The 22477-nt window shown below is 37.8% G+C and overlaps 2 protein-coding genes and 1 pseudogene across 3 annotated transcripts; 1 reads left to right on the forward strand and 2 right to left on the reverse strand.

Moving 5' to 3' along the window:
• Window positions 1-280: 280 nt before the first annotated feature.
• LOC146464971 (proton-coupled amino acid transporter 1-like) lies at window positions 281-11073 on the reverse strand. The gene is made up of 6 exons (XM_085129070.1): window positions 10867-11073; window positions 9621-9726; window positions 7566-8235; window positions 6012-6109; window positions 3395-3874; window positions 281-2612 (listed from the first exon to the last, which is right to left on the reverse strand). Exons 1-6 carry the CDS (start codon window positions 10917-10919, stop codon window positions 2331-2333), a joined length of 1689 nt encoding a protein of 562 aa, XP_084985196.1. The 5' UTR covers window positions 10920-11073; the 3' UTR covers window positions 281-2330.
• Window positions 11074-14252: 3179 nt separating this feature from the next.
• LOC146464972 (uncharacterized) lies at window positions 14253-15516 on the reverse strand (annotated as a pseudogene).
• A 1013-nt stretch (window positions 15517-16529) lies between these two features.
• Window positions 16530-21807, forward strand: LOC146464973 (ankyrin repeat and SAM domain-containing protein 3-like). 2 transcript variants are annotated; one of them, XR_014868387.1, is made up of 3 exons: window positions 16530-17204; window positions 18151-19516; window positions 19552-21807. XR_014868387.1 is itself a non-coding variant. In XM_085129068.1 (2 exons), the coding sequence occupies exons 1-2, from the start codon at window positions 16705-16707 to the stop codon at window positions 19424-19426; spliced, it is 1776 nt and encodes a 591-aa protein (XP_084985194.1). In that variant the 5' UTR covers window positions 16530-16704; the 3' UTR covers window positions 19427-21807. The 2 variants fall into 2 exon arrangements, 1 of the variants encoding a protein (XP_084985194.1); XM_085129068.1 differs by having other exon boundaries at window positions 18151-21807.
• The last annotated feature ends 670 nt before the right edge of the window (window positions 21808-22477 follow it).

Genomic DNA, 22477 nt, shown 5'->3' on the forward strand with positions numbered 1-22477 from the left:
CTGTGAGCAGTCTCTCTTTTGCTCGAAAATCCACAACTGAGTGAGCATGTAAAGCCTTGACTCGTGACTTGCAGCTTCGCCATTCACCCCTTGAATATCGTGCTTGGTCAGTTTTGTGTTCTCCCCTGTGGATTTTCGAGCAAAAGAGTGGCTGCTTGCAGTCTATCATTGCATGTGTGGTTATGCATCTGTTTATCCATCCATCTTGGATTCATCCATTCTGTTCTCAGTTCGGTTGTTTTCAGATGTTCTGTTGTTGTTTTGCAATCAGAGTCGCGCATCATTATAACAATAAAAATAATACACTTTATTTGATTTGTTGGTAGAGTAAAAAAAAACTATTCTTTCAATAAAATTATTTCACTTTACAGTTTTACAAGGGTTATTACATCAAATCAGTGATAAATGATCCCAAGAAATGTCTCTAAGGGGCTCTGTCATGGGGATTTTTATGTTTAGTTTAAAAACTGTGCTGAAGAACTATTAATAACACAGTAACTTCTCTTATTCACCAAATGCTCCTGGCAGACAAATAGGCAGATACCTATATTAAGTGATTTTCTCAAGGGGAGAGAAATCCATTATCAGTTTTAAGTAATTTTTTTAAGATACAAGGGAAGAACTTGAAAAGAAAATTGGCCAATTTTTTTCAAAATTGCAATCCATTTCCATCCTGGCCTTCTGTAAACTTCTTTATAGTCTTGGAAAACTAGTAAATTAAGTAATATTAATCAAAACTAAACCATTATTCATGGTTTCCCTTGATTCCAATATGTCTTAAATTCACTTTTTAAAGTCAAACATGAACTAAAATATGTTATTATAACTCCCTTATTGTTGGACTGAGAAAACAGTGAACACTATTTAAACTAATTCTGTCATGTTAATTGCTCCATGACTAATCAGATGCATGATCACACCATAAATAAAACAAAACAACAACAACAGAAATGATTAACGTTTGCTTGCGATTTATCTTGTGCTTGATTGGTTTTAGCATTCCAGAAATAATACTGGTGTTCAAAGTTTTCTTGGCTGCACTACTTTTTGCATGGAAACTACAAAAATTTCATTATTTGAGACAAAGTAGTTATTCCACATAATTTAATCTACCCAAACCAAAAACTAATCACAATATTTCTGACGGTTCTTTTGCCATTCCGTGGTTTGCCTTAAATTAATTTTGTATTGATTTTATCTTTTTCTGTTAGAACTATAAATCACACATCCTACAGAAAAAAATAGTTAATATATACAATGTAATAGATATCATTAAAACTATGAGTAACTGAACAATGACCCCTCATAAAAATTTGCTCCTAAAATATCCTCTCTATTTTGGCAACATTGGTAATAGTTTTAAGAAAATACCATTTGTGCAGAAACCCACATAAAAGTTCTGCAAAATTTTAAAACCAGGTTAGAAAATACTTTTCCCTCAAGATTCAAAATATTTAAATTGTAATTTACAATTATAATTATTATTACTTCAAAGATGTGTAATGTTACAGTTGAATCGCATGTATGCTTCCAACCTTAGCATAAAGGAAACCATAGTTACATTTGCACACTACAACCTGTTGTCCCAACAACGCATGGTTGAGAATTGTCTTGATTCTTAAGTATCTGTCTCAATGCAGCAAAATAACGTTGTTAGGCTGGTTTTCAACCTCGTAATTCAAGTGAGCAAGGAAATTTGGCTAAAAAATCATTGTGTGTAAAACAGTGTTTACCAATGGGCTGAAAAAGCTGGCTGGTACACAGCACGTAAATTTTATACTAAGATTGCCTAAACTAATATAATTTAACTTTGTTAAAGGGAAGATAACTTAACTTAGAGCAATTATAACTTATTTCTTTGTGGCACCCTTCAAAAAGCAATTGAAGGGGTTTTTTTTTGTTGTTGTTGTTTTTTGTTTTTTTGCAAAAGGAGCATATGTTGCTTTTTTTTAACCAAAAAGTCAAAACTGTTCCAAACGTGCCCAGTTTTAGTATGCAGTGTGGATTTTGTGAGTTGAATCTAGATCCACTTTGCTTTTTACCTAAAGGTTGAATTCCAAAGGAAATAATCACATGAAACTACATTAAAGCAGAGGCAAACTTCCTAGGAAATTACCCTTTCCAAAAGAAATTTAATACCTTTAGGGTTAGAGTACAAAATCTAGACTACATAACAGGCTACAACCGAGCAAGTTTGGAGTGTTCTTCCGACTTTTTAGCTAAAAAAGCAATATAAGCGAATTAATACTAAATACAATTCCCACCATGCATTCAACAGGAAACAGCAAGAGTTAACAGCCCAAAGGTTAATTTGATGTTTGATTTTGTTACTAGTGTTTGACTATATTTTCAACAGTAATGACAACACCCACGATTCCACCTACGACACCAAATATAATGAAGATGATGTCCTTGATAACCACACCCACAGAATTGCTGTGCTTAAATAGCACAAGGTGAAAAATGCAAGGTAGGATGTAGGCCAATACTGAGCTTCCTAGTGAACCTATCAGAGCATTCACGTAGGCAAATTCATCCTTGAGGAGAACAGCAAATCCTGCTGTTATGAGTACGAGTACAGTACGCAGTAGATTTCTCTTCCATGCTGCCGTCTAAGGAAAAGTAAACAATGATTGTCTTTTATTTTCATGATAATGGTTTGCTAAATAGGCCTCTTTTTATATATTAAAATTCAGCTTGACAATGATGCCAAATGGACCTAAACAAAGAAAACTGTCGCATAATCATGTTTACTGGTTTCTTTTCTTTGTGTCCTCTGGTCCTCGATATCAAACTGAATTTTCATAGTTAGAAGAAAAAAAACCTATTTGCAGCATTAATCACAAATAATTACAGTCAAAGCTCTACTTGGGACCACCCTTGTAAGCAACCAGATTACAGAGTTCCCATAGAAATTTCCATAGTTATTGCGAATGTGTGTGTGGGTTTTTTTTTTTTTTTTTTTTCAGTTAATGCGTCTTGTGGAAAGATTTCCAGAGAAAATTTAATCTTCAAGATTCCATTCAAATGCCAAATTCCAATGTTTGTTTCATTCTCAGAAATAATGGTCATGCTAGACCTAGACTGACTGTAAAGGTCTTATTGAAGGGCTGAGAGCATAACCGACCCAAACGACTTTTCAGATCACTCTTCATTGCTTTAGCACAGATTCACCACAGTTTTTGCAGGTGGCCTTATTTCTTTCATGAAGTGTTACTCCATTTGCAATAAAACCTATGATTATGGGAAAGATTTCCATTTCATTACAAAACGAAGCACAAAGCAGCAGATATAACATTGAAGCAATTACTATAACCAACACTCTCCTCACACCCATTTATCCATGCACTCCTAGACTACTGAATCTTCACATTAAGTATGACTGTGTGCCTACCTTGAACTGAAGCTCATCAGAATCTTTTGGTATAAGAACTTGCGTCTCAGAATTAACACTTCCAGACAAATCTCCAGATGTCTCTATTGTAGGGTAGGAATCGCCACTCAGGTAGGGGTCGGTAGGAGAATCTGGACTATCTGTCACATTTACACTTGGACCTGAAACAATCCCACCAAGGTGAGACCTGCTTCTGGAATGCACTTTTGTGAAGAATACAGACTCGGCAATCTCAATGACTGGGTACAACTGCAAAGGGTAAGTCATTAATACTGCAATGATGAGGGTGACACGGACCAGCTGTGCTGGTATTTGTGTCCCTAGGGTATCCGTTACAATCTGAGGAACACCGCTGCCGTAAATCATGTACCCTAGCATCCCAAATGATCCAAGGATGCTGGATACCACTGCAAGTGTCAGGTGTAGATACAAAGGGAAGCGAGGTCTGTTTTCTGCCATGCTTGACTCAATGGGTATCACCTGTAGGTACAAAAGAAATAACAACATTATTATTATTGTATATACAGGCAAAAACTAACAATAGAAGAGTCCTACGTTTCGGCGACATCTTGGCGCCATTGTCAAGGGAAACTAAAATTAAACATGCGATTGCAATGATGTCTCCAAAACGTAGGACTCTTCTATCGTTAGTTTTTGCCTGTACATGTATATGTTTAACTTAATCATAATTGTTGATTATTATTATTGTTGTACAGTGTTTATTCTAGAGCTGTGGGGCTGCTGAATTATCGCGAGTAAATATGCTGCCCATTCCAAAAGTTCATAAAAACACTGGGCTTACACATTTTTCAAATTGCGTCATGAAGAAGTGAACCCCATCACCAGATCGTAAGATTACATAAAAATTAGTAAGGTGGCAAGTTTGGTTATGTTTCATAGCAAAGTAACCAGGATGTGACCTGTCAAAGGTTGAAAAATTCCATACATTCAAGTGCCAAGAAGTGCAACAAATCAATCATATTATCTACCTCATCAAGAACAAACTATGGAATATTTACTAGTAATAGTTTTCACTAGAGCTGCCCCCCCCTTTTGAAGATCTGTTTAACACCTGTATATGGTTTTTACTGGATATTAATACTGTGCATACGAATGTTAAAAAAGAAACATTTGAATATTTATTGAAGTTAACATCCATGTAACTGGTTAGCATATTTCTCTGTAAATTTGACATTGAAATCTATGATCTGTTACAGTCATACAGTTTTGTTTTGTGAAACAGCAACGTATTGTATGTATAATTATGTGAACTCGTGGTTTGAAAGGCCGCTAAAGATGCAGAAGATGGCGAAATGTGACTTTGTGGTTGCAAGACCTTGACACTCTGCTAGAAGATGGCAAAACGCGAACTCGTGGTTGAAATGCTGCTAAATGATGGCGAAATGCAAACTCGTGGTTGCAAGACCTGGAAACACTGCTAGAAAAAAATCAAAATGTTGCTAGAGGACAACGAAACGCAAACTCTTGCTCCCAACAGGGGCACCCAACGGATCATTTCGGTAAAGTATCTGTTTGGAAGGCCCTTAATCCCCTACAATTTTCTAAAGGGAATTTTCACCTCGGACTTTCGTGATATGGGAAATTTAAGGCCTGCTGTTTTCTGATTGATAAAAATGTCGTTTCGGGTACCGAAAAAAGGCCAGCTGAGATTTTCCGAAAGGAAATAAGAGCTAAGGTTTTTGGGAAAGGGACAAACGATGACCTAGTAATTTCGAGAAGACCCAAGTTCCCCTAGAATGACCGAACAGATAAAAATATTATAGCGCGGCCTAAAATGAACCTACAGAGCTTTAAAGGCACTCCAGATGGCCTGAAATAGCGTTTCAAAGGATCTGAGAGAAAACTGTCGTTGGGTGCCGGACCTGTCGCAAGACCGCGGCCATCAAACGCTGCTCGAAGACCTGGTGGTTGCAGAATGACAGCTACCCGACAGCACCTTGCGCACTTGCTGAAATATTACTCGAGACCACCGTGCGCGCCTAGTTTGATCAAATCGAGAATTTTTTTGCATAACAACAAATTTACTTACAGTACTTACTTTCTTACATTTTGAAATTCCTTTATATATGTATACACGCGGGGAATCCTAGGGTGCCTCCTCGGGGGCAAATATTCGTTTTCAGGGACTAAAAGTGTGGAATTCACTGGGTTAAAATGTGAGTCAACCTCCTGTCGAAAATTTAAAGAAAATCTAAAACGAGAACTTCTTAGCAAATATTAATCTTGGTTCTTATATTTCTGATCTTGTCAATTTCATTTTTATTTCATGATTTTCCATGATTAAATTTTATTTGCTGCTTTAAGTTTGATTTATTTATTTCGTTAGGTAGATACTGGTGTGCGTGTTTTTTCTCTGTTGCGTTTGTTGTCTCTTTTCTCTGGATTGTGTTTTCCGGTCACAATATTGTAATTTATTTCATGTAAATTGGCTTCCTTGTTCTTTAACTCTCGAGTTATTATTTTTAGGAAGCCAATACCCCTTGTTCTATTTCATTGTACATTTTATGTCATTTCAGCTGTAGTGTTCCATTGGGGTAGAATAAAGTTGTAGTTGTTGTTCACCACGGCTCCTAACATAACAGTGCTATTGACTCACCGTTCCTATTCCTTCATAAGCTCCAGTTAGTTGACCAAAGAAAACCGGAAAGGTGGACCATCTGAAAAGGTTTACATCTTTTGGCTTAAAATGGAAACCTGGAAATAAGATGAAAAATGGAAGTTAAGGCTCTATGCACACTTCCTTTGCTTTTTTGGTTGGTTGTTAGGCTTTTACTTCTGTATGTAAATTAGTACCATATAGGACTTTTGAAAAAGTTCACTATATTTTTATTCCACAAGTGCTCATTGGATTCAAGATGATACATAGTAAACAGGGCGTGTAGCACCAAGTTGACCATAATCATCTGTATCCAAAAAGTATGAGTTGAATAATTTATTGTTTTATTAAAACAATCAAGAACTATAATTGCTAGATCTTGCTGATTTCGCTTAGCAAGAACAACCAGAAGACAATAACTATTTAATGGTCACTATTTCTCAGTTATGGTATAATGGCTCATACTCCATGGCTGCTAAGCCAATCAAATTCAATTGCATTTCATATACAACAAGATGCCTATACTGGCATTTACGTGTGATGCCCCTTGATTCTCATAATTGTATGCTTCGCAGACTATCCTAGCTAATGGAATATTTTGAGTCACAAAGATAGCGTTATGTTGTTTCCCTTGTGTTACGCGTCTTATCGTTATACCGGAATTTCTATTACAATAACGTGGCCTGACTCACGTTTCTGGTTATGTAAATAAAAGTGTAAGATTACAAATTGTTTTTGTTTCACCAAAAAAAAAAACGGAAAGAAAACAGGCAAAAAGCTTTCCTAAATGAAAACTTTTAGTACAAATGGACAATCAAGCCTTTAATCTTTTTGTAAAGTGGATTTCCACTTGCGTTTAAGCATCAATTCGACAAAGTGATGCGATCTGCATTTTAGCTTAATACCAATGACCTTTCCCCCGCATATTCTGGATGGTTCTACAACTGTCAAACAGAAGCATGATTCCTTCACCTTGAACTCTCCGATTTCCACCGTTTTTACTGTCGAGTGCTTCTTAGAAGTTATTCTTTCGATTTACCGCTTCAAAAGGGTTAATTTTCTTTTTGAAAACGGCACATTGGAATCTAAAACATTAAACAATATGGCCACGCCACTAAAGTCAAGCCTTTTTAGTTCCACCGAGAGACCACTAGGACCTGAATAATCACAATAGTAATTAACTCCCCTCCGATCCCTCCTGACCTACACTAAGATATTGCATTCTGATTGGACCGTTTGAGACAAAAAGATCCCTTCTAGGAGAAAACTGAATTTGATACATCTAAAACGAGTTAATAATTGAAAGATGCGCATTTGTGGATACAAAGAAGAACAAACGGCCCCCATTTTATAACGTGGGCTGCACAGGCATCCCACGTAATGATCCAGTTTTTAATAAAAAACACAATTTACACTGTACATATTATGGTACGTCATAAGTACACTAAGTGACATAAATAACCCCTTAATGTCCCTAACTGATTGGACTAACTTTCCTTATGCTGATTTTCCAGTAGCTATAAATTATTTTCAGCAACATATTGCAGGTCTTACCATTCAACAGGAATCCAAGGAGACCTAAAAATCCGGCGAGTAGGGTCACATTAGCTATCCCACTGATAGGTCCAAGTTTACGAATGCTCCGCACATAGGCCATAAGAACAAGAAATGGCAAAGGTATGAGAACAAGAAGAACAAAAAGGGGCGCTGTTGTCACGCCTTCCAAAGGTGGTATCATGGTAGATGAATTCCTTAACATGGTAGGGATTGGTTCTGCTGTGGATACAGCAATTGGACTCACCGTAGAAGATGAGTTTGTGGATACAACAGTACTTATAAACATGTATCCCATGTCCAAGCTGGATTGATTTACAGGTTTCACAGTGGGAGGTTTAAAAGCAACAGGAAACATTTCCGCTATGGTGTTTCCCATGAATATAAAATAAGCAATGCAGAATCCAGTCTGTGTTACAATTAATGCTGCATTCACAATTCTGTATCCCCATGGTCCAATTGCAATTTTACCAATGTCACCCAGTGTCATTTCTTTTTCAATTGTCTCCTTGACTTTTGCCATCTCTTCATAGCAAGCTTCTGTCTGCAGAACTTGGTACTTTGATGATGAGTGCAGCACCATGTCGACAGCTGCATTTTTGCATTTGATTATGAGCTGACAACAGTGGTCTGTTATGGCGGCAATGATTACAAGTCCAATTGCACCCAGCTGTAATTAAACAACAATCAATCATTTTACAAGCAGGAATGTACTATTTCCTCCCAGAGTTAAACCTTGACAGTTACAAAAGGATGACACCTGGAAAGGGGGACAGGGAGACTCCCATATAAAAGTAATAGGGGTGATCATAGTACCTATTAGAGATTAAAATTCTTGGTTTGGTACCCCTTAGGGTGCTAAACTGTAAAATAACTTGTCAGAGGTATGACAGTCTCTTTAGGGGTATTGAGCCAAAAATATGAGAGGAAGTAACTGACAGTCAACTGATTTTAATTTTTGTCTCATTCATGATTCATCAATAGGAGAGCAATCATTTCAACTTTAATCACTTCAGAGTTGGTACCTCTTAGTGGTAAAAAAATTGTTCTGACTACCCCCACAAAACAGAATTCCAGTACTTTTTTAGGGGTTCTTTTCAAAATTTCCGACAATCCCCCCCATCTCTTTTCTATGGGAATCCCCCTTGCCCCAAGGGGGGGGGGGGGGGGAGGGGGGTTGTGAGACTGGATCCAGACTACTATTATTGTGCTGGATGATGCAGTGGCGAGAGCACTTGTCTCCCACCAATTTTGGCCAGGTTCAATTCCCAGCATTGACGCCATATATGGGTTGACTTTGTTGTTGGTTCTCGTCCTTGCTCCAAGGGTTTTTCTCCGGGTTTTCCAGTTTTCCTCTTCCACAAAAACCACACTTCAAAATTCCAATTTGACCTGGAAGGCACAGACACTTTCAAAGGAGCTCCTCAGAGAGTTCTTTGATGCACCATGGGTAAACAAATTATATTCTTTACATTAAAGTTTTTTTTAAATTCCAAATACCTCCCCCCTCCCCACATTCAAGGTGTTCTAATCCTTCCAATAATGAGCCCTACAAAAAAATAAGCCCACTGATAGTCATGGTTAAATGTTGTCATGCTGCTTTTACTGTCAAACCTGACTAATTTTGAACAGTGATCAGCATCAAATTTCTCCTTGTAATATCAATGTTTATTCAACCCCTGAGATCATGAGAATTAAGGATATAATCACCTAAGGTGAATTTTCTTGGTATTTATTAACTTCTCTCTAGTAGTTTTATATGAAAAGTACGGGAACAAGATAGGAGAGTTTGTTCTTTGATATGAGGGATTAAAGGGTAAAAAAAGCCCCCCCCCTCCCCCACCACCCTTGTCATTTGAACAAGGCTTATAATCAAAATTTTATCATGGTATTTTTGGAGTACCATAAAAAGAGTCCCCTTCAATTTTCTTAGAAAAATTGCCTAGAGGATTTCTCTATGAAGACAGATGGGGACTCTGTCATATGGATAAGGGACTGGGTTGCTTGACTGCCAAGTAATATCTTGGTAAAACATTAAAAAAAATATATACACACCACAAGTCCACTCTGATAAAAAGCAAATGGCAAAGATAGGTAGCTTGTGCCTATAAATGCTTTTAGGACATTTGCAAAATCGGTGAACTGTTGCCAAAGTGCCGGTCTGCAATATAAAAAACAAAATATGACTTTCAAATTTCAGGAGCTATAAACACAACCTGAAATTGTCAAATTATAAAGGAAGAAATTTTGAAACTGTTTTGGGATTTTATTGTGTATAGATTGCCATCTTGTTATAGGTCATAGATGCCATAATAAAACCAAATAATTTGGTTTATTAGCCCTCTCATTATCACTAGGATGTGGTCATCTGAAAAAGAAAAAAGAGCGCTTGATCACAGGTTAAGGGGACAACCAAAACAATTTTAAAAAACAAATTCATAATCCACTTGAATGTATATGTTAACTCTGATAGTACACATAGGATGCCAGAGTACTAGTGTGGTAAGAACATCAGTTGTGCTACTCGCATCCAGCTCCTAGCATACTTTCTTTGCTCTTACCAAATTTTGACATCATATCTGTGTTATTACGGCACACATGGCCAAATGGAATCTATTTGTTAATTAAAATGTAAAAGTAAGGACGATTCACTCAAACATTTTTCACAAAAAGGAACAAAAATTAAAATTTTGAAAAAGTTCACTGTCAAAATCTTGTTGCCCTGGAAACATTAAATCATCTGGCCATATTAAATGTCATACCAAATGTACATAAATTTTTGGTTTGGTGTTGTTTGCTTTATTATAAATTATACATGTAGATGGCAACAAAACAACATGTACTTTCAATCAATCTTCTAATATGATATTTTAGCAATTTTCCAGGAATTTCAAGAGCTCCAATTTCTTCGAAGCAAAGTTGCACGTAGGCTGTAAAATTTGTAGTCTGCGGTTTTCTGAGAATTTGCGGAGAAATCTTTAGCTTTCATTCTTCAATTTAAAGCACAATCGATGGACCAGTTGTATTGCATTCATTTAGCCTGTGTTAGTGGTTGAACACCAGCTTAAATTAGTTGTAAGATCATTCACAATAGAAGATAATTTCTATCTGAAAACACTCGTTCTTTCCGCTCTGCAGCAAACGATCTCTTTGTCAAAGTGGACAATTACAATAAATTTAAAAACAATTCATTAATGTCGTTGGCTATGTGAATAAACCAAAGATCCAATAATAATCGATTGGTTCATGATCACCGACCGCCGCGGAAAGTACACCACTAGCGGTGATAAACAATACGCACCTTACAATGGCAGCTTGAGACGATCTGGACGAAACAGACGCATAGCCAGTCATATTCTTATCGTTACAGCTCTATACAATGCTTTGTATTCATCAGACAGGCCGCTGAAGCAGATATAGCTGCCGTCAATCGACTGTAAAACAGTATGAGACCCGCGTATGAGGGCAGTCTGGCTGATTAGCAAGTGAAAGCAGCCAACTTTCACATGACCGATATCACGTGGTCTTTTGTCGCGCTCCGGCAAACCTGGGGCCCGTTTCTCGAAAGTCCCGGTAACTTACCGTGCCCGATATGTATTTTTTAAATGTTTTTTTTCGCCGATTACATAGTGATTACAGACATGGTACTTGGCCAATGTTTTCATATTATTGTAAGATTTTAAAATTTAATATTCAAAGCTAACAAAACTTTACTTCTGCTAAGAAACATTTATCGGGCCTTCGAGAAACGGGCCCATGGAGTCCATACTTCTGATATGACTAATGAGGAGCCACTTCACCGGCTATATACAGTTTCGAGAGGGCTTATCTGAAGGATTATTACGGTTTATATAATCAAGTAAAAAGTATGGAAAGTTTCTTTTCTTTTTTTGAGAAAACAGACGTTTCGACCGCTGTTCGGCCATTATCAAGTTTAATGTTCACCGAACAGCGGTCGGAAACGTCTGTTTTCTCAAAAAAAATTCCCATACTCTTTTACATATTTTTACACTTTTTACGTCGAATGTTCGAGTATTTGGAATTTTCCGGGACAAAGTGTAACTGCAGACGAAATATGTACCAACACCATCATTATCATTATCATAGCCTGCGAGCAAGCTCTCTTGGGCGTCATTACCATTATCATTATGCGTGGTTCAATTCTACCTGTTACCATCCCCCCCCCGGGCACACCCCTGGGAAAACTCGGCCCGTCTGGCCCGGGGGTCGGGAATTTTCTCAAGCGGTCTTGCCCGGGGGTAGGGGGCGGGGCAAATCGAAATAACTACTCACGCAAGGACTTATGGGGTGACAATGGCGGCTAACTACGCGGAAAAGGCCACGTTTTTCGCTGGCAAGTCCATTGAGTACGTTAGCGAATAGCTGAACCAGAGTAATCTGTCGAAGCTGAAAGCTCTGTTTGAATTTAAGTGTTATTGGTAATTTGTTGCAGTTTATAAAATGAAAATATATTTTATTTTATCGATCTGATGGAGGCGATGTGATTTATATTTTCATTCATTACTTTAAAAGCTTATCCCAGAGCTTGATTTGACGTAAGTATCCGAATTTAGTAGCTTCATTTCGTATATTCAAGGCTGTTTCATTTTTATACTTTTATCTTAAAGGCTAGGTATACGCTTTGGGTAAATGTTTCGGTTCCCAGATTTGTTCTCAAATTTTACAGTTGGTTTTCTGCATGCAATGCGTACGCGTCGCTTCGAATTCAACTCGAATCTGCGGCAATGAGCTTTGACTTCTTTAAATATGTATACGCGTTCGTTCTAAAAGTTTAGGATTTTTCAGGTTCCTGGTTTTGTTTAAATAAAGAAATAAATCATCAAAACGAAGCAGTTTATTTTAAGTCCATGTCATGAGTCCCGGGGGTGGGGAATTGTCTCTTTCTGTGTGCCCGGGGGTGGGGAATAGGACGTCAAGTACACAAATGCCCGGGGGTGTGCCCGGGGGGGAGATGGTAACAGGTAGAATTGAACCACGCATTAGGGACGGACCATTAGAAAAGTGATGGGGGGGGGGGGGTGGGGAAAATACAAAAAAAAAATTCGTGCAAGCCAAAATGCCTGAAAAAAAAATTCTTGCAAGCCGAGACGGAAGAAAAAAAAATTCTTGCAGAAGGAGATTAAGGAATTATTATAGAAAATACCTTTTAGGGTTTTAATGACAAAAAAATTTCTTCCAGAATGCCCCAAAATGGCCTTTTTAATGTTTTGAAAATCTAAATTTTTTTGTGGAAGTTTGTTTTGTATGAACAACAAACCAATCTCACATTTTGTGGCGTGGCTGGAATTTTCCCTTACTACAACTCAGTATTTTGTTTTGTGTTTGTAACTGGTAGTAAACCCAATAATCACGAGCAATAGGTCAATTAGTTTTGAAGAAAAACGATTTTGTCAGTAAAACGCTTCCAGCATATCTGCTTATCCATAAAGCGCTTTATAGTTTTATTCGTTGGGCCTCAGAGTGCTTTATGGTTACAAAATTTAAAAAACTGAGTCATTTTCAAGAAGTCCTCTTTTAAAAACGCTTGTAGGAGCATCTAGATTGAAGGACAAGTGTTCACTTTATTCACCACAAAATGCTCTGTGGCTCATTGTCAATACCACAAAGTGCTCTGTAGGCAAATTAAAACCGCACAAAGTGCTTTGTGATCTGGTGATCGAAAGTACTTTGTATCTTGTGAATGACTTGCTGTTTACTGAAGGATTAAGGCGGTCAATAATCGACATAGTTTTAAAATAATTTATGTTTAAAGCTTATTGTTATGAAATATTTCATAAGATTTCTTGGCGCCAACAGTTTTGAAAAATTTTGAATCAATTCTTATTAAAATGTGTTAAAAAGTAAACAATCAATAAACAGACAGTACATGAAATTTGATTTAAATTATTTTAAAATGATGACCAGTCTTTTATTTAAGTATGAGGCTGATTTTACTACCAGCACTAGATACTAGGTTTCGTTGTTTTTGTTTAGTTTTGACCATTATGCTGTAATTTTTAGATATTGTCTCAGGGGTTAAAGGTAATCATTCCAAGCCCACAAAGTACAACTTTTTTTAAAAAATCCTTTATTTAATTTTTTTTTTCTGGAAAACAACAAAAAAAAAAAATTCGTGCAGAGGGTATCAACTGAAAAAAAAATTCCTGCACAAGCACTGAGCATAAAAAAAAAATTCCTGCAGACTGAAAATCCCCCACCCCCCCCATCACTTTTCTAATGGTCCGTCCCTTATCAACCCATGGATAGTGTAAGCTGCAGGTAGTATTTGCTATCCACTCCACATGTACAGCACATCAGGTTCATGAATTTTTCAGAAGCGATGTTTTATGAAAATTATTTGACATCGGATTTCCATACAAACACTGTAATTTCAAGAAGTGTTTGCCTGCTCGTCAAAATGGCCTATCACGTCAGGGGCGGATACAGGGGGGGTGGATAGGGTGGATATCCACCCCCTATTTTTCAGTAAAAAAAAATTCGAAATGTCACTTTATTTGAAATAGAAAAGAATGAAAGAAAGAAAAATTAGCTCTCGCTCATGTCTGGTTGTTGTTGCGCCACGTTTCGTTGTCTGCCGCCACTTTTCGCGCAAAAGTTCGCAAGGAAGCCATTTGACAACGCCTAGTGAGGCGAACGGTAAGATTCTGATTGGCTCATCAGTGATAATAATAGAAATGACAGGCCTGCACGGCTCACTGCGTTATGTGGTGTACATTTTTATGAACGCTGCCTTTATATTTTTGCCCTAACGAGCATGTCCTTAAGAGATTGTCCTCTCTTGTAGGATATAATTGGCGGATTTTTGAATATGTTTCTCTGCAAAGGCTGATTTTGTATGAACTTCCAGGTTTGCATCAATATATTTTTAAGGTTACGCACCGATGGGTGGTACGTTGTAACAAAAGGCAAGATTTGTTTACGAGTTTTTTTCTTTTGCTGTAGAGCCGACTGTCTTCCGGCGAAGTTGACTTCTGATAACGTTGTCTGTATCATCTTGTGGGGGTATCCGCGCGCTATGAGGCCGCGATTTAAATTTGCAGATACTTTTTTCGAACGTTGTTTCAGAAGAATTTGTTCTCAGTAGTCTGAGTGCTTCGCCTTTAATAAAACCTCTTTTAACACCCAAGGGATGGCTCGAGGTAAAATGTGTATACTGAAAGGTTTCAGTAGGCTTGTAATGTGTACGGATGTCAAGGATCGATTCATTTTTGAAACGTTCTCCTTTAAAAATTATTGTGTCGAGAAAGCTAGTCTCGTTCTCTGAAATTTCGGCCGTAAATTTAATAGTAGGATGGAATTTGTTAGCTTGTTCAATGAACAGGTTAATTTCCTTTTCGTCACTATCCCACAGTGAGAAAATGTCATCAATAAAACGTTTCCATTCTATTGGTTTTGTTTTGCTTTGACTTATCATTTTTGTTTCAATATCGGCCATAAAGATGTTTGCAAATGCAACGGCCATTTTTGTACCCATTGCAGTTCCATGGGTCTGAAGGTAATTTTTTCCAACAAATTGGAATGAATTTTCCTGAAGGATAAGTTTAAGCATTTCTTTGAGGTAGTGTGACGGTATAGGAGGTTTATTGTTGTGGAATGCCTCGTATGCTGTGCATACTATTGTAATACCCTCCTCCTGTGGTATATTTGTATACAAGCTTGTTACATCCATTGATACTAAGATAGTATCTTGAGAGACCTTTGTCTTTTCTATGAAGTTTACGAAATCCGTTGTATCTTTTAGATACGATTTCTGTTTTTGTGCGATGGGCTGAAGTAATTTGTCCACAAAAGATGATAATCTTTATGTGGGGCCTTCACAGCCCGAAATTATCGGTCTTCCGACCGGATTTGGTTTGTGGATCTTAGTAAGGGTGTAAAATATTGGTATTCTTGGCGGATCTCACGTTTGAGAAAAGCATTTCTTTGTCATGTCATCAATGAAGTTATTTTGATGCAATTGTGCGACAAGCTCGTAAACTCTTTGTGATGTTTCCACCGTCATGGGAGTTTGGAGAGGTTTATAATGTTCTCTGTTGTCGAGTTGAATTTGAGCTTCTTGTTTATTTTTTTAGTCAGTGCATTTTCTCTACCACCTCTCAATAAATATGGTCTGCCATCCACCCCCCCCCCCCCCTTTTGAAATCCTGGATCCGCCCCTGCACGTCTGACCTGAACACATCGGCGTCTCATGCATAAGTGGAAGGTGTTGAGTCTTCTTTCTTTCCTTGCGCTGGTACTAAGTAAGCTTTGTGTTCTCAGTTAACTTGCAGTTTGACCACGCTCTTTTGGTAAGCCTGGACATGAGAGCAGTGGCTTAGGTGATGCTAAGCTGATTTCCTTGTCGAGGGGCAGGTTGTTGGTGATAGCCCCCCTCCCCCCCCCCCTCCGGCGCCAGGCATGAGTGGGCCATTTTTCTGAAAAGTCCTGTTACCTGGGTATTTCAATAATCTATTCTATGAGGATGTGACCAAGCTAGATGTGTCGAGTTGATTGTGACATCCTCTGTTGCGCGTGCTCTAGTGCTTGCCGCTGGGTACAAGGTTTCGAGGCAGCCAACTCTCAACTAGCATTTGGTCAAAACAAAAATTTTCTTACCTTGGGTAATGTTCTTAGTATGTTCTTAAATTTTAGTTAATCTCGACCTCAAAGTTCTTGTTACCCCAGTTGGAAAACATGCGGCATACCGTAAGTAAAACTAATCGTGGATACATTTTTTTTTGTACTGATCTGTAAGTTGTGAAGAAATTCTTAAGATTTCAGACGTTATTTACTAACACTGCATGACGGTGTTTTTTGTTTCTTCGCGTGCAACCAATTTTTCGTGCAACATGCAGACAGATTTTTTTTTTATTTGTCCTGAAGACGCCGGTAACAAAATCCGTAATTTACACCACTAAAACAATGCACGCCTTTCAGCCAATTAGGACACGAGTTTCCGGTGTGGGCTAATCAAAACATTACAGACATCTAAATTTAAAATGCGCATGCCAGCAATAACATCACCGTTTGATCACGAAGGTGACCGCTTTTCGGACGGTTCCAACTGTTCCTTCACTTGCGAAAGCTTGCGAAAGACAAGAATAATAGTGACTTGTACTGCTAGGATAACCGTACACAGATGGAACAACCAGAAAGCGTCTCTGAATCGAAAAGTCGCTCATCGAGTTTTACGTTTGCCGACACCAATGACTGTAGTAATCTTTGGAACGAAGATGAACTGGTCAAAATGGACCTTCACACAGCTTGTTCTATAGGGCAGTACAGCTGTGTTCAACAACATCTGGCCGACGGAGTGGAAATTGTTGATCTAGATAAACACAACTGCGGTGGATGGACCCCTCTCATGTACGCCGCTTATGTCGGCCATGACAACATCGTCAACCTTCTTCTCGAATTCTCCGTCGATGCGAACGCTCGGACGACGAAGAATGGCGCGACTCCGCTTATGCTTGCTGCGAGTTGTGGAAACGAATCCGTTGTGTACTTTCTGTTGCAGAATGGCGCCAAGATCGATGTTCAGGACAAAAGAGGTTGGACTTGTCTGTTTTACGCCACTTTCCAAGGACATCTGAATGTTGTGAAGATGTTGTTGGAGAATGGTGCTGATAAAGAGATCAGGTAAGTTGTTTACTCTTAGTCCTGAGCTCAATAAAATTTTCAAAGCGCAAATGTTTTAAGCTTTGTTTATTTAAGTTAATTACGAAATGATTTCAGCTTATTCTGAAAAAAAAAATGGCTTAAAACTTGTCAAATCCTAGACCAAACGCTTTCGAGTTGTACGTGCATGTGTGTAAGCAATATTGCAGACCACCCACAATGGTACATGTGGGTGGGAAAGATTTCCGCACAGCCTTATACACAACACTTTCATGCTAAGCGAGAGTAAAATAGGAAATCTGGAATCCGGAATCCGGAAATCTGACAAAAGAACGTGAAAAGGGAAATTTCGATTAAAGTTTAATATATTGACACTAAAGAGGTATTTCATAGATTAAAAATAAGGTAATATAAAGAAAATAAAGAAATAATTTAGTAAGTGGTGGAGTGGTGTAAGTTTAATAATTAAACTTATATAACTGATATAACAATTATTGTTATATCTCTTAGTTAGTATGCGCGGTGTGATCGGTCAATTTTGCGGGCTGTTTTTCACTGTACAAACTGTGCACTAAATTTGAAAGTAGTTCCTTTCCGGCACCCCCGATTAACCTCAGACTCCAGAGATATAATAAAATAATATATTACTAACCTCTTTTTCTCAGTCTGTATTGTAAGTTACGGATCCTCATTTTTTCGCGTTGATTTATGGCCCATGCACTTAGTTCTTGCCCAGCCACGAATCAACGGGAGAAAATTTGATCCTGTAACTTGCAGTACTGACCTCAAACTCGGTTAGTAAGAGGTATTTATTTTGCATTTAATAATCAATAAATTTACAAATAATTTATGGTCATCTCTGTTAACATCATTGAAAGCTTCATATGTTTTTGACCAAACTAACACTTGGATGTCTGATTGTACTCCATCACTTATGTCTGGTAAAACCTGTTTTTTTCCTGTCTAGAGAACACAAAATGGGCCTGACACCACTTTTGGCTGCTGCAAAAGAAGGCCATGAGGTAATATTTGAAACGCTTCTTACACACAACGCAAGCATTAAAGCCAGGACAAACCTTGGCGAGGATGTACGTTCTTTAGCTCTCCGCCATGGAAACACAACAGTAGTAAATATAATTGACCTTCGGTCATATCACCACCAGCCAAATTATTTGCTGCGAAGTGAACCTGGTCTTTTATCTGACGATGAGGTCAGTGGCATTGGTATGGAAAACAAAGTACATGGTTGGCTTCAAGATAAGATTACCATTCAGACAACTGGGATCCGTGACGGGCCTGAAGCCTTTGCAAAATTAGTGAGTGGTCATCAGAATGGAGGTCAGCCTATGAATATTCCCACCCCACTGGGAAAGCAGAGCAGGACAGCTCACCTCATAGAAAGTCCACATCATCTTTCTGTTACTCCAAACACTCCTGAAGGTACTGTTGGCAGTTTTGAGGAGCACTTCTTCGTCAACTGTGGTAGAACTTTTGAAAGTGCAAGTTTGCATAAACGGTTGCAGAAGGTGAACAGTGGAGACCTGACTGTTGAGGAAACCAACAGAAGTTTGCAAAACCATGACAATGGTATTCCACCAGCCAAACCAACTGTTGCCAGCTTTCTTCAAGAACTGAATTTGACAAAATACCTTTCAATCTTTGAAGAACAAGATGTGGATTTCAGCACATTATTGACTCTTACAGATAATGACCTAAAAGAAGTTGGGATCACATTGTTTGGGCCCAGGAGGAAAATATCGACAGCCATTTCTCGCTGGAAGGAAGAACACAATCAGGCAAACACTGATTGTAAAGCTGTGGAAAAACTAAAATTCCAAGCTCAACTGGCAGAAGTGCAGCTGGCGCGAGTAACTTCTGAAGTGCAACAATTCCAAGCTCAGCTTATTCAGGAAAAGGACTTGCGTCTTGTTGTTGAGAGTTGTCTGATGGAGGAGAAGGCAAAACGTCAAGATATTTACAACAGAGTGTGTAAATTACAAGAACATTGGAAAAATGTGGAAGGTGAAGTGGAAAAATTGAAAGCACTGAGTCAAGACGTGGAAAAACTCTTGAACCTGTCTGAAGATCAAGCTAAAGATATACACGATAAACTGCAGAATTCTGTCATAAATCTGGGAGGTTTTGTTCACCAAGGTTGTATTGGAACCAACTGTATATTGTTCGGACATCAAAACGAACAGTCAGGAAATTCCTCTGAATCCTCAGGCAATTCAAGCTCTTAAAAATTTTTCCCTTTTGTGATGGGAGAGGAGAGAGCAGATTGGAGGTGGGGGGGGGGGGGTGTCTAAACTTACAGCTTCCCACATACCCGTGTTTCTCTGTCTATTTTTACTTTTTTGTATAGAAGAATACAAAAGAAAATTAACCTTTATTTATACAGGGTGGCCCAGTCAGCAGCGAGGCTGGTACGCCCTGTGTAAAACCTTACAAAAACAAGTAAAATTATGCAAATTGAAAAAGAGAACTATTATTTGAATTCAATTTGTATAATTTTACCACCCCTTTCACGCAAGCCAGTTCAGGGGAAAAAAAGGGCACCTGCTGGCAGTCTATAGATCGCCATCCTCAAATTTATGTGGATAATGGACAGAGGAGATGGCCAAATACTCCTTGTGCGTCATGATGTACATGTAAAACGCAATAATGGTCACAGACAGCCCACACAAGCAGAGCTGGATGTCTGTGAAACGGTATCTCTCCCCTCGGGAAGGTTAAGCCTAGCATGTAATGTCATGCTTGCATGCTTCTAGAATCTTTTTCCTATCTGTTTGTCAACAGATTTTTCAGAGGGGAGGGGTCCAAAAAAACACCTGTGGGAAGGAGTAAGGACATTTTTGGGTTAAATTAATGTTTCTATTTAAATTTTATTTTAAATTAATTATAAATTTGGAGACAGACCTAAAATAAAATATAAAATTGGTCAATGTTAATATTATGTACAGTGTACCATATAAGAGAGCAGAGAAAACTAGTCAGTTTTTGCTACCTAAAAGAATCATTCAAGCATAATTTATTGATAATTTTTCAACTAGGGTAACGTGGTCAATTTTTAACAAATAAAATTTTTTATTAGTGACATTGTTTCGCTTTTGGTTTTATTGTTCACGTCTTTCAACTCTTGAGTATTATGACATGTGGCATCAGATAACAGTACTGTAACAAATTAGACAGCCACGTCTTAGAGAATACCAGTAACAGTTGAAAGTGAATGATACCATTTGAAATCATTTGTAAATTACTGCATTTCCCCTATGAAGCCCCCCCTGAGGGATGATGAAAAATAAGCCTCAGAGGTGCTTATAATATTTAATATTAGAAACTTCACTTGAAATTTAAAAGTCACATTACTTGAACTAAATACTTAATAATAATCATTGATTATTCCAACTCGTTCAACTTGTACAATGTGACCAAATCCAGGGACAAAATTGGTAAGAACGGTGTTCAGTTATGAAAGAGAATGAAAAATTCACCCTCTGTTGTTCTCTGCAAAACCTCAATTTTGGCCATTTCATGTTTTTGTTTTAAAGAGGACCATGGCAAAGAAATGTCCCAAATATTTGATGCATGTACTAGCCTGCGTAGCTGGCAGTATTGTAGGCGCGTGCTAAATAAAGTTTTGGCGGCGGAGCCGCTAGAAGGCAGCGGCAAAGCCTCCCCATCCTCGTCGCGGCTTCGCTGCTTGCTTCTAGCGGCTCTGCCGCCAAAACTTTATTTTGCACACGCCTACAATACCGCCAGGTACGCAGGCTATGTATGTACATGTGAAAAGCCATTATATTCAGGCACACCGAATCCTATTGTCTTGTGACATTCTTGTTGTCCATGTTATGTATACGTAGCACAATGCAATGCACGTAAATTCCCAAATCGTGGCCAAAAACAACAGAGGGCTTATTTACATTTTTATCCTTGAAGGGGTTAATATTGGGAGGGGTCTAAATGCAGGAAAAACTGTATTTCGAAGTAAATGAAAAATAGAAAAAGAACAAAAAAAAAAAAAGGAAAATGGGCAATTTACATAATTCTTTGAAATGCAGGATTTAACTTTTTGATATACACTAAGTGGTGATTCTGGAATTAATTTGCCTACTTCTAAGCTAGGACGAACCATTACCAGTAGTTCATAAAGCTTTTGTCTGTTGAGTTCTATTTTTGCCATGTTTGACATGTTGTAAATGACGCATTTGATCATTTGTTGTGCCAAAATGAGCTTTACAAAATAATTTGTTATTTATATATATGATATATTATTACCTCGAAAAGACCTGTAAATTTTCCAGGGCCTAAAATTGGAGAGAATATTCAAGTTGTAGGACCCTGTGAAGAAACCTCTGAAAAACTCAAACTGTGATAAAACCCGTGCAAAAAGTACAAAGTTATTTACTGAAAACAGGAGGTGAAAAGACATTGTGAAAATATTAAAATTCATGTTAAACTACACTTGCCTTGCTAGTCTTTAGTATATACAACTGTAATGCTTATAGTCCAAACCCTGAGTAAGAGAGGCACAAATAATCATTCTTCCTTTCAAAAACGTTTTTTATTATTGGACTTTGTGAGTTGACAGCCCGAGCTGAATCCACCTCAATAAAACATTTATTTTATAATAAAGAAAACTTTACCTACACATGCCTCGGTCTAAACACGTTTGAGGCAGTTAGTCACCATAAAGCATCCCATGGTGGTCTGTACCATTAACCCTCACTGGGATTCTTTATACATGAAACAAAGTAGAATACTAGCATTAAAATTAAATAACAGGCTTGAGCCTCAAATTTACTGAAGAAATAAACCCATGATGAGTGCATTGTTGAATCATACAAGCCTGCTGAAATTTGTTAAAAAGCTTAAGCTTCTTACACCTCTCAAATGCTCTTAAGAATTCAGTGCTTATACAACTCAAACAATATGCACTTGTACATGTAAGTAAAATTATATTTTTTTAATTGTCCCAAGATTTGCGTACACCTTCAAACTCAAAGGAGTCCACTGCGACGAACAAAATTTTAAAACCATTTACCACATTATTATTTTTAACGTATTTCCCTTAAAACTAGCCTTCCAAGATTTGAGAATGCACACAAGTTTGCAACTACATGACCTGCATGCATTGACTCAAAAATGCATGTGCATTGTTAAGATAAATGCAATATAGATTCCACCAATTAGCATGGACATTTCTTTGAGCATTTATAATAATTAAATAGGATCAAACATAACATCTCTACACAAAGTGATGAAGTGGCCAAGACTTGTGTTCATTTACAATA

Source organism: Pavona decussata, unplaced genomic scaffold (assembly GCF_977016875.1).
Source record: "Pavona decussata unplaced genomic scaffold, jaPavDecu1.1 SCAFFOLD_158, whole genome shotgun sequence".
Lineage (NCBI taxonomy): Eukaryota > Metazoa > Cnidaria > Anthozoa > Scleractinia > Agariciidae > Pavona > Pavona decussata.

Excerpts from the sequence above, each read along its gene's own strand:
- LOC146464971 (XM_085129070.1), bottom strand. The coding sequence starts at position 10,919 with ATGACTGGCTATGCGTCTGTTTCGTCCAGATCGTCTCAAGCTGCCATT. Across the intron at positions 8,236-9,620 it reads TTTATCAGAGTGGACTTGTG|CTGGGTGCAATTGGACTTGT; the intron begins GTGTGTATATAT and ends GTTTAATTACAG. Across the intron at positions 3,875-6,011 it reads CTTATGAAGGAATAGGAACG|GTGATACCCATTGAGTCAAG; the intron begins GTGAGTCAATAG and ends TTGTACCTACAG.
- LOC146464973 (XM_085129068.1), top strand. The coding sequence starts at position 16,705 with ATGGAACAACCAGAAAGCGTCTCTGAATCGAAAAGTCGCTCATCGAGT. Across the intron at positions 17,205-18,150 it reads GGTGCTGATAAAGAGATCAG|AGAACACAAAATGGGCCTGA; the intron begins GTAAGTTGTTTA and ends TTTCCTGTCTAG.